Raw genomic sequence first — 12,464 nt, 5'->3', positions numbered from 1 at the left:
AGTAATACAAATAGTAAAGCTTCTGGCAGACCTCATATATCTTGGGCAATCACTGTTCAATGCCAGCAACCAAACTCATACACATGCTACATTTGTTGGTAGTTACATTTCTAGGACACAAAGAGGGGAAAAAACTGACATAATAAGACTTTAAAGCAGTAATTTAAATAAAAGTTTGCAAGGCATTGATAATTTAGATGCTAAAATGACTATTTCTAACCAGTAAAATGTATATGTCTCATATAAATATCTATACATGAAGGTTTACATACTAGTATTCTAAAGTACTGAGGAAAATGTTGTGATGCCTACTCACCATCAGATTTCAATTGTTAAATTGTAAGAAAAATATGAATAAATGAATAAAATCAACTTACCATTTGTTGTTTTCTTCATTATTTCTCTGTCAAAATGGTGTTAACTGGGGGGGGGGGGGGGGGGGGGTAGCAGGTGCCCCTTTACCAGCTTGTATGTCCTGTCATGCAATCTGCGAGGCAGTGAAATATGTCATCATTCAAAGGAATCATAAAGTAACATAAGCCCTACTTTCCTCCTTATGATTTAATCAAAATAATATTAAAGGAAATATATATATATACTTTTACATGTAATACGATTAATATGAGAGAGAGAGAGAGAGAGAGAGAGAGAGAGAGAGAGAGGGGAGAGAGAGAGAGAGAGAGAGAGAGAGAGAGAGAGAGAGAGAGAGAGGGTATATTTAAGGCTTTATAACTTAATGACAAATCGACCAATTCTTTTATGATTTGGGTGATAAGTAAAGTTAACATATAAGAAAGAGTTTTTAGACATTTTGCAAGTACTTACGTCCCCTGTTTGACTCACTGATGACACCATGCTGTTCACACCCCGTTCAAATCCATTTCACACAATTTTTACCGTTATTTTTTCATATTATCTGCCAAAATTGAAAAAGAACCCCACAAAATGTCATTATTCATCCTAATTGTTTGAAAAATAACGAAAAATTAGACTTAAGTTGATAAACGTGGATTTTGACCTTTGACCTGATAGGACACAGACCACAATTATTTTCCCCTCTTATTCCTTTATACAAAAATAAATCATATAAAAAATTCCACCGGCTCAAATGAGTTCAAATACAGCATACCTATAGAATGACACTAGTCCAACAGCATATCCAAACTACAGGAAAATCAATCGAGAGGGGACTGAGATATGGCCCCTAAAATAACCCCTACCATGAAAAATTCACTTTCACTTTGGAATTTGTGTAAACATTGGCCTCTTTACACCCTTTCTATTGCGCCTGTAAAGATAATTTTTCTAAAATTTTTCCTGTCTGTATTTTTTGTCAAACCTTCTTCTTTCCATCCATGCCATTAAAGGAACCAAATTCGACCATTTAGTACCCCTAGGAATTTTTGAAATAATACATACATTTTTAGAATGGAACTACTTGCGTGGTCAATGAGCACGGGGTAAAAATAGTGGTATGTGACCTAAAGTTGTCGGTAAACAGTACAGAAACAAAGTATTCCTTTAAAAAAAAAATGATCGGCATGTGATATGAACTGTCAGTATCATGGAATAAGTTAATGTTATGCCGAAACTACAACATGCATCAAATAACATAAATCGCGATGTTTTGTTGTTTTCCGAATACACATGTAGCTTAATTAACTTTACTTTTATAGTAGGCGAGGCTAGAGTACTTCCCGATTAAAATTTTTTTAAGCATTTAAGTATGATTGAATAAGTATGTGACCGTATATAAATAGATGATTGAATAATTATGTCACTGTATAAAAGTTTAAATATCAAGTAAAATGCATCAAAATATGAAATTAATTTTCACGAAGCTGTCACTGCATAGTTTACATAGTTAATAGTGCGAGGCTTAATGTGTGCGCAAAAAGTAGATTTCGCCAAATGCCTGATACTATACATGCAATCTTCATTAATATAGATCATAAATATTTTAGAAGTATGAACCCTTTAAATTCTGAGGTAAAAAGTCAGGGCTATGCAAATTTAGTGGTAATGTAAACCATTCAATTTCAAGAAAAAGTGATCTGCATTCATTATTTAACGTGCTCTCTCTCTCTCTCTCTGTGTGTGTGTGTGTGTGTGTGTGTGTGTGTGTGTGTGTGTTAAGAGGGCTTGGGTCGATGTCCTTTTATATCAGTTTGGCCTCCTTGAAAAGAAAAACTCCATATAAAGATATAAAAAATGATAAAAATTTAAGTCAAAATATATGATTTTTTTCTTTACCAAATAATTGTAGATAGCTTCAATAATCATTTCTAAAAATATTCAGGTACATGAAAATCGAATGGTTAATTAAAATTTAATTTTTTGGCACACACCCCCCCCCCCCCTCCGCCTTAGCTTGCCTGATTTCAACTTCTTTACTTGTTATGCAAAAGGTTAACAATAAAATAACATCACAGCAAAATGAAAATCAGTACAAATGCTTTTGCCATTTTTGACATATAGAAAAGCTATTAAAAGAATCAGAAAATATATTTAAATATTATACCTCACATTTTTATATAAAATTGCATTTACCCAATTGCAATGTGTCAAGAATTATAAAAGTCCTTGCAAAGTTACGTTTGTACTTACTAAAATTTCGGATTTTTCCTTTAAGTGTACTAATATTTGCAAAGTTACGTTTTTACTTATTAAAATTTCGGATTTTTCCTTTAAGTGTACTAATATTTGGATTATTTTAAATTGCTCTCTTCTGGTTTCTTCTTTTTTAAAACTATAATAATACCTGTTAGTGCATATTGGTAAAAGTGTACTTATGTTGAATTTAAGAAACAATCAATAATTTGAGGTCCTCTTAAGTATAATGTTCGATCTCTTTGTTATTTAGATAGACCCTGAACTTATAACGTCAATGAGCGATCAGGAGCTCTCAGTATACATCCCTTTGCATGGAGATAGAATAAGAGTCAAGCGCTTTTTAGAACAAAGACAAAAGAAACAAAAACAGAATTCGAAAAGAGAGAATCTTCTTGCGGTGTTAAGAAAAAAAATTGAAGACCCGCGACAAAAGCGCAAATTTAATGATTTGTCTGAAGAAGAAGAAGAGCAGCAACTTGAAGATATGCGACCTAGGCAGATAGGAAACAAAAACGCAGAAAAACAAACCAGAAAAATTGAGTTAGGGTGGATGCATGGAGGAGTCCAAGTAAGACTCAAAAAGGGGGGAGGTACCAGAAAAGTTAGTATTAAAAAAAATGCAACAAAAGATGACTTAATAAAAGAAGGAATAAGATTGTTTTTTCCTAATGGAGAATCACCAAAAGGACCAATTACAGACTTTGTGACTGACCTGAGAGATTTCAGTGGTAGGAGTGTTCGAAATGAGATGACTGTTAAAGAAATATATGATGAAACAAAACTTTCCCTATTGCGTTTCTATTTTACAACAAAGGAAAAAAATGAACTCAAAAATGCTGAAAAGGATGAAAACAATGAGATGGACGCAAATGAAATATCGCAAGATGATAATAAGTCAGACGACGAAGACGAACTTCCTGATCTACACGTAACCTTACGTCACAGGAGAACAGCATCTCCGGAACATGACATTTTGAAGCAAGCAATACAGCTGGCGGGAATAGATGAGGAAATAGATGACAATGTTTTAGATGAAACCCCTCCTCCGAAAACGCTTACGGAACGGAAAATAACAGTACATAGAGGACATGTTCTGAAAGAAATGATCCAGGAGTTTAAGGATGTTGACCCTTTTAAAGATCTCTGTACTCTGGACGTGATACTTCCTAATGGGATGTCCGAAACTGCCGAAGATGGAGGGGGTGTTACTAGGGACATCCTTTGCGAGTTCTGGAACTCATTTTTTGAAGAGTGTACTTTAGGAAGCGCATTCAAAGTACCATGCCTGAGACATGATTTTGGAGAGTCTGAGTGGCATTCCGTAGGGAAAATTATTGTTTTTGGATGGAAGAGTGTTGGACACTTCCCTATACAGCTTTCGATTGCTTTTTTAGAGCAATGTCTATATAACACAGTTAAAAGCAACATACTTGATGAATTTTTAAAGTTTATTCCGGAAAGTGATGCGCAGTGTCTTAAATCTGCCTTAGAAGACATTGAATCAGTTGATATGGATGAGTTTCTTGAAATTTTAGATCAACACGAAATAAAAAGAGTTCCTAAACAAGATACCATTCTCAAGATTTTGGAAGAAATTGCACATAAAGAACTGATTCAATCTTCTATGTTTGTCATAGACTGTATCAGTCCTTATCTTAAGAAACTTGGCATTCCAGAAGATAAGCTGAAATCAATGTACGAAAGTCTTTTTCCAACAACCAGGAAAGTTTTAGCGTTGTTGAAGTTCCCCGAAACCATGTCTCAGGAGGAAATAATTGTGTCAAATCATGTACGTCGATTTGTCAGAGAGCTTGACATTTTTACCTTGAAAAAATTCATGAGATTCTGCACCGGGTCTGACTTGCTGCTTTGGCGGGTTTGGCGCGCCGCCCTGTTGCTCATACTTGCTCGTGTTTGCTTGAAATTCCGAAAACATACGAAAATTTTCCAGGTTTTAGGACGGAATTTTTGGCAGTTCTAAATGCAAATGTATGGGTAATGGACATTATTTGAAATGCCTCAATACATGCGCAGTACATATTTACACTGGCGAATATGTGTTGCTAAAAGCGAAACAGATCGTAAATCTTTTAACTTTGATCTTTAATTTTTTATGTGTTTTATGAAAAGAAGCATGAAAGGAAATACTTGTATGCTCAGTTTTAAGAAGCCTTAATTTCAGTTTTGTTTCTTTTTAAATTCTTTTTGTAACAAAGTTTTTGTTTAGATTTTTTATGATATCAGCATTAATTTCATAAAAATGTAATTCTATATTTTTCTTGTACATGTGTACATGTATATAAGTAGGGAACAGGGGAATTGTGTATTGATATAAGAAATACAGCCAATAATTATTAATAGATCTAAAGTTTGCAAATTATAAGACACACTTAAAAACTACTAGTACGTAGATTATGATGTCATTTCATAATAAGTGTACATCAGAACCTTTCACATTGATTATGTGTTGTTTGATGTTCTTTAACATTCAAATATCTTTGTCGGGAAACTGATGATATTTTGTATTGGTTTGTTCATTAAAGCAAAATGTAAAAGATTGTTCTTGATTTTATAATTCATATATTATACATGTATGTAAATTACAGAACAAAATGTGTATGACCAGTTTTCGAATTTCTCATTCAATATTTTGTTCCTCCTTACAGAGAGGGCATGCATAATATCAACTAAATATCAATGTGCAAAAAGGAGTGAATATATCATTTTGACAATGCTGAAAAAGGAAAAAAAATCAAAAGTATAGAACAACGTGATAATCGTTATAGAAAATGGGGCGGGGGGGGGGGGGGGTGCTATATACCAGTTATTATTACAGCAACAGTCAAAGTAACAATTATTTAAGGAATAATTTTAATTTTTGCCCAGATTATCCGATATAACCTGGTTTGAGGCAGTGCACGCTTTTTTATAATCCGCGAATAGATTAAAAAAATATTAATTGTAAAAGATAGAAATTATTTAAAATTTGAATTTAAATAAAAACTGTAACACGCGCGTGAAAATGGGGTTGTCAAGAGGGGTGGCTACATAGCTAACCAGGTTATACAAAATAAATTATTTTTTTTCTGTGTGTTTAGCCAATCAGAAAGCGCGTTACAACTAGAATTAATATATATATAAATTCTGGTTGTAACGAAGCATTTGATTGGATAGAAAATTTTTGTTAAATTTGTATAACCTGGTTTGCTTGTCACAAGACACGTCACAATGTACCAACGTCAAAAACGTACTAATCCGCTTGACGTTACGTTTGAATTTTGAAGAGGTAATTATCATTTTAAAAAGTAAAACGCACTCAATTCGTATAATTAATTACAGAAAATTAAATTATAAGGAATGAACTCATTATCTACCCAAGTTATACGAGTTTACCTGGGTTGGAGCAATTTACGCTTTTTTATTATCCGCTTCGCGGATTATAAAGCGTAAATACTCGTATAACTTGGGTAGAAATTGAGTTCATTTCTTAATTAGCTTTAAAACGCCATACTATATGAATTTAATATATTAAAGAAAAATTATATGTTAACAATACCCAAACCTTTACAGACAAAAAAGTTTTACGTTAATATGAAATTCATTAGGCAATTGAAATATGTGAATTGTCAGCCATTTTATTTAAATGTTTTATATAAACTCCTCATATTCTGCAATTATGTCATTCTAAATAGTTCTATCGAGCCAGTAAAGTAAATTCCGTTTGTCATTGTAATAGACAATCATTAAGTCACAATAGTTCATAGCTGTTCAAGAATCGCATCTCTAAGACTTAAGTACAACTCTTTGGCACTAAATGCATTGTCTGGCATGACATCTCCAGTTTCCTCCATTATATCGAAACAGAGTTCTTTAACAGTGTCATCACATGGGTGTTCTGGTTTTGGGGTTGTTTCTTCTTCACACAAGTTAACTTCGTGTGTATTAACAGGGCAAAGTTGGTTCTCACAACCGAACAGCTCAGGCAAAGTATACATCATCAGTGGACGATTTCCTTCGCGAAGCCTGTTAACACTCGACGAAATAGTGTGGGTATTCCACATTGCTGCCAACTCGTCCAGGTCTTTCTGTCAAAAAAAAATTAAGAAGTGCTAGCCTAGGCCTACAAAACTCAGAAACTAACCGCCCACTTACGAGTTTGATCCCTTTTAGTTGTATAACTTAATAATTCAACAAACACTCAGAGAGAGAGAGAGAGAGAGAGAGAGAGAGAGGGAAAAGAGAGATATTTAAATTTTACCTGAATTAGCTTGATGAAACAGAACTGTATTAAGCTTTTGTCGAGAAAGGTACCACAAAATGACGTACTTTCATTATCACTGGATAGGTTTTGGAAAAGATCCATCCAAAATTGTCCTACTTTTTTTCTCAAACATCCCCAAAACCACTCTATTCTCTGATTATGTGTGCTTTTTCCATAAAGAAAGCTTTTTTGTCCTGATAATTCATCCTGATGGTTACGTCTAAGAAAAACTTGCATCTGTTCAACATGGGTGTTTTCTGTTCCCATGTCTGTTCGAATTCGTTTTGGAACACCTTTCTTCCGTCGAACTGCTTGAATAAAGTAGTAAGCGATTACTTTAGGATCACTGTTTGTTGTACTAGCTTCTAGCCACATTATATTTCGCGAAAATCCGTCGATGCATCCGTTAATAGCTATGCCATATGGCTTTAATTTGTCATATGAATCAATGTGCCATACAAAGTCTGGTCCCTTACTAACGTATTGGCGTCTTTTTAAACGTTGCCTTCTTCGAGCTGCCATCCCGCCCGGGTCTAGTAACTTCATTATTTCATATACACTGTCTCTTGGAACACGTAGATTATTTTGCAAGCATTTGAGATGCATCCAACGGTAACCATGTAGTTTTCCAGCAGTCTGCTGCTGCTGGGCAATGAATATCGCAACATCCAATAGATCACTATAATCTTTTCTTCTTCTCATATTTAAACGCCGTAGGATGCGCTTTAAGGTTGAAACGCTAATGACAATATGATGAGTTAAGGCAAGAAAGGCTAGAATTTCCGCATTTGACAAACCAAGGTAAAAATACCGTTTTACTAGTTCTTCAGTTTCCATTATCACACCTTTAATATTCCATTGGTATTTCCTTTACCTTAAAGATGTATAACGGTATATATATAGCAATTTCTCGTAATAACGACTTTTTATCTCGTTAATACGACTTTTAAAAGTCGTAATAACGACTTTTATCTCGTTAAAACGACTTTTAAAAGTCGTAATAACGACTTTTTATCTCGTTATAACGACTTTTTATCTCGTAATAATGACTTTTTATCTCGTTATAACGACATTTTATCTCGTTATAACGACTTTTTATCTCGTTATAACGACTTAAAAAAGTCGTAATAACGACTTTTTATCTCGTTATAACGACTTTTAAACTCGTTATAACGACTTTTAAAAGTCGTAATAACGACTTTTTATCTCGTTATAACGACATTTTATCTCGTTATAACGACTTTTTATCTCGTAATAATGACTTTTTATCTCGTTATAACGACATTTTATCTCGTTATAACGACTTTTTATCTCGTTATAACGACTTAAAAAAGTCGTAATAACGACTTTTTATCTCGTTATAACGACTTTTAAACTCGTTATAACGACTTTTAAAAGTCGTAATAACGACTTTTTATCTCGTTATAACGACATTTTATCTCGTTATAACAACTTTTTATCTCGTAATAACGACTTAAAAAAGTCGTAATAACGACTTTTTATCTCGTTATAACGACCTTTTATCTCGTTATAACGACTTTTTATCTCGTTAAAACGACTTAAAAAAGTCGTAATAACGACTTTTTATCTCGTTAATACGACTTTTTATCTCGTTATAACGACTTTAAAAAGTCGTAATAACGACTTTTTATCTCGTTATAACGACTTTTTAACTCGTTATAACGACTTTTTATCTCGTTATAACGACTTTTATCTCGTTATAACGACATTTTATTATTTTTTTTAACATTCATATTTGACCTCACTAGGCTTTCGTAAGATATAGAGTCTGATACAACAGTTTGTCCTCCATAATTCTACAGTTGTCATTGTATATATTCTATATTAATATTCATTTTCTACCTATCTATTCGTTTATAAAATGTACCTCTGACTTTTGAACTGTATATACTGATTAACCTCACGTACCATTCCATTGTTTGAGTGAATAAACTGAGTTGAAAATTGGATTGAAACCTGATAGGCTAAAGGGGCGTTTCAGCGGAGAAATCTTAAAACATTTTCATACTTTTGAATCAACATCATTTGAACCCTAAAGTATTTATAAATATCGAGTATTAAGCAAAATGTGAATCGAAGATATCTTGGGACAGAGTTCAAAGTTTAAAGAGCTCAAAGCGATAGTCAATATTTGTTTTTGTTCGGCACCAAATAACAGCACGGTATTCGCTGTAATCCAAGTAAATAACAGTGTTGATTAGGCTAGCTTAATACACTTTTATTGTTAAGCAAATATCTGTCTTTTGCCGTACATTGATCGGAGCTTAATCGAAAGGTCTTAATTTGGAAAATAAATATGATGGTAGCCATCATCTTCATGTCCATTATCAGCACTTCTGAGCATTGTTTGGCTCTCACTAGCTCCGATGTTTCCTTTATTTTGAACCATTTTACATCTTCGCTCGGATAAAGGCAAGCACCTTCTACACTTTTCAATATTTGTTATAATCATTTTTCGGGCCCATTTCATTCTTTTTCTGAAAAACAGGTATTTAAACGAAACAACATAATTAAGATATGGTTAATTAAAGCTTTAATCCAGGTTTAAATTATTTTATGCCTGTAGAAAAAGACAATCACAGTAAACAGTAAACATTTTAAGTAACAGTATAAAATAAAGAAAATGTTCAATTAGATAAAACAGCACATTCTACACAGATCATAAAACCATAGCTAATAATACTTCTCTTTCTATATATCATATATGGAATTCGAATATTTACCTTATTGGATAACAAATGCAGAGAACCACATTGAAGCATTGTAGACATATCAAGAAGATCATTAACATCCATTTTAAGTTGCTTTTTACCAAATGATGACCTACAACTTAATAGCGAGCGAAGCGAGCTTTAAGAACCAGTGTGCGCGGGAAAAAGAACGAGCTAAACCTACAGTTCATCAAACAAATTTTTTTGTCTACGTCCCATAATGCTCTCTAATGTTTTCACCCGTGGTGCTATGCCAAAAATGGCCGACTTTTAACTCGTAATTTACAGTGATTTAAAGTTTGAAGACACGTTTTGAGTACCGCATATGCTTTGGCGAGACTCAAAAGATTTGTTACATGCTTCCATACCTCCGTATTGAGTCGAGAAACGTAAACAAAGACGAACAAAGTCATGGATGACGTCACAGTGCACTCGCGCTATATTTCCCGCGATAAATTTAGAGGTGGATCAAACATCTGTAATGCGTGTACTAGCTATTTCAGTATAGACTGCGATACCTGCCTCATTGACGTATGATTTGTTTTTAATCTTTTTTAATATAGAGATTTTATGTATATTTATTAGCAAGAGCCATACTTTACTGTCATATCGATCCATTTTTAAGCTAATTGTGCATGCATGAGTAGGGAGGAAATAAACAATAGGACATTTTGAAATAAAAAGAAAAAATAAACAGTTTAAAAAAATTATGTAGATATTGCATTAAATTGAAAAGTGGGAAATTACACACCTACAAACAGGTACCGGTCTCTCTCTCTCTCTCTCTCTCTCTCTCTCTCTCTCTCTCTCTCTCTGGGAAGGGGGTTGCGCTGTATGTATCATAACCATTAAATTTAGTACCTTTGGCATACTTATTGTAGAGCAATACTCTCTCCAAAATTTTTTGACGTTCGTTGATACCTAAATAAAACTATATATAAGTTGACAATGATGCAAGGTATGTGTTATTCTTGCTGCGCTCGCCAGAACGGTAGCACCGTAAAACATATTAAAAATGAATGAACGACTGTTTATTATTTCTAAATCAAGTATTAAAGGTAAATGGTAAAGCATATATCAATGATTTGCATATCAAATTGTTTTTAAAATTGTAATATGTATCTGCGAAATGTTATTTATGTATACGTTTAAATGACTAATAAAACTGAAGCAATCTGACCCAGATGTCATGATTTCTACACCTCCGACAGCGTCTTTAAATTTAATGTTTCGCTATTATAAATAGTTTATTTAAAAATTAGAATTGCTGCTCATTGATAAGTACTGCTTTATATAGTAAAAATGAGTAAAGAAAACCCTCTTGATTATGTTAACCAAACTATTTGCATACGCGCGTAGCAACAAATAGTGTTGCAATACCGTAGCATACATTATACATGTAGCAAGGATAAAGGTTGCCCGTGTTTTCCCTATTGCTTCATTTGCAAACGGTTTTGTTCCGTCTTAATTTCTCTCAGACGCAGTTGGGATAAAAAAGATTTAAATTCATCCAGTTTTCAATTTGTCCGCTATCAACAATTGTAAATGCGACAAAAGTAATACAGCAACGATAATTTTTTCGTATACAGTATGTTTTTCTATAACTTACCACATGTTGAGTTTGATCTACAGCCAACAAACTGATTACAGGTCTCGTTTGAAGAACGTTTTAGCAGCAGAGTGTTTTACATTGACGTCCATAATAACTTGCTGGGCAGGGAATACTTCATTCCTCTCCATAGAATCCATGCATTCTTTTCCCATACATAAATGCATGATTATTTTAATTAGTATAATCGACAGACAAAAATGATATTTACATTTACAAGTAATACTTTTATACCTGTGCATATCCCCTCTATCTCTCGGAAACCAATACAACATCTTAATAATGAACTAAAAATATACAGAAAATCATTAGCTTAAAAAAAGAGGAATCACAGCACGATATCGCGTAGTAAGTACGCCATTGCATTTCCACAACCTAAGTGTATCAGGACGGTGCATTGAAAAATTAAGATTTAATAAATTTTTTCCTTGTATTAATATTAATATATTAAGATGTCCTCAGCAACAAATATTATTAATAATATTCATTATAAATCTATAATAATATTTTAAAATAACTTTTTTAATTGATTTCCTATTTCAATACAAAAATTTAAAGGCCCAAACTAATGTATTTTATATAAGAAAATTGTACATGCATATAACACTAAAATAAAGACTTTTTGTGACAGTTTCGGTTTTATGCATATATTTACAGTTGGCACTATCTAAAACAGGGTCATCGTCGGAACCCACGGCCATTCTCGCGTAAACGTATGCGAGACTGGCATTGGGTTTCCACTAGAGAATTATAGTTTATGTAGATCTTTTGGTCCCTTTTCGGTGATGCTGCCAAACACGAAAATTGCAATTTAAAAGAACTTAGTACTTATAATTGACAGAACAAGTATGAAGGACGCAAGATGATTCTATGGTTTTCTCCAGTAGAAAGACATACGTACAAACAAATAGTCGACGATTGCCTGCCATCTTTACTTTATACCATCATGACTGCGCCTATAAGCATAGTGTATTGGTCAGTTTCATGTTTCCGTGTTCCCCTGGTTAAAAATATCGAAAATAATTACTCTATATTATTTTAAAAATTGATATAATGACTTCACTCCAATTAAGAGTTATAACATATATGAAAAGGCATCTAACGATACCAATATAATTAAAGTAATTGAAAGTAAATTAATTGGATTTAGAAAGTTAGAAACTTTCAGGCGCAATAGCAGCTAGAGGATTCATCAGATTCTTTCAGTAAGAACATTTTGAAGGAATCTATAAGTTAAATAACACGTAGG

At 33.2% G+C, this 12,464-nt stretch overlaps 1 protein-coding gene and 1 pseudogene across 1 annotated transcript; both read right to left on the bottom strand.

The window, feature by feature from the left end:
* Window positions 1-5,425: 5,425 nt before the first annotated feature.
* LOC128189650 (uncharacterized) lies at window positions 5,426-8,109 on the bottom strand. Its single transcript, XM_052861336.1, has 2 exons — window positions 6,872-8,109; window positions 5,426-6,698 (listed from the first exon to the last, which is right to left on the bottom strand). The coding sequence occupies exons 1-2, from the start codon at window positions 7,709-7,711 to the stop codon at window positions 6,372-6,374; spliced, it is 1,167 nt and encodes a 388-aa protein (XP_052717296.1). The 5' UTR covers window positions 7,712-8,109; the 3' UTR covers window positions 5,426-6,371.
* Window positions 8,110-9,114: 1,005 nt separating this feature from the next.
* On the bottom strand, window positions 9,115-12,144 carry LOC128190509 (uncharacterized; annotated as a pseudogene).
* Between the last annotated feature and the right edge of the window lie 320 nt (window positions 12,145-12,464).

This window comes from Crassostrea angulata, chromosome 6 (genome assembly GCF_025612915.1).
Source record: "Crassostrea angulata isolate pt1a10 chromosome 6, ASM2561291v2, whole genome shotgun sequence".
In the NCBI taxonomy this organism is placed as follows: Eukaryota; Metazoa; Mollusca; class Bivalvia; order Ostreida; family Ostreidae; genus Magallana; species Magallana angulata.
Note: the sequence above shows the minus strand (reverse complement) of the source record. Positions and strands in the feature narration are given on the sequence as shown.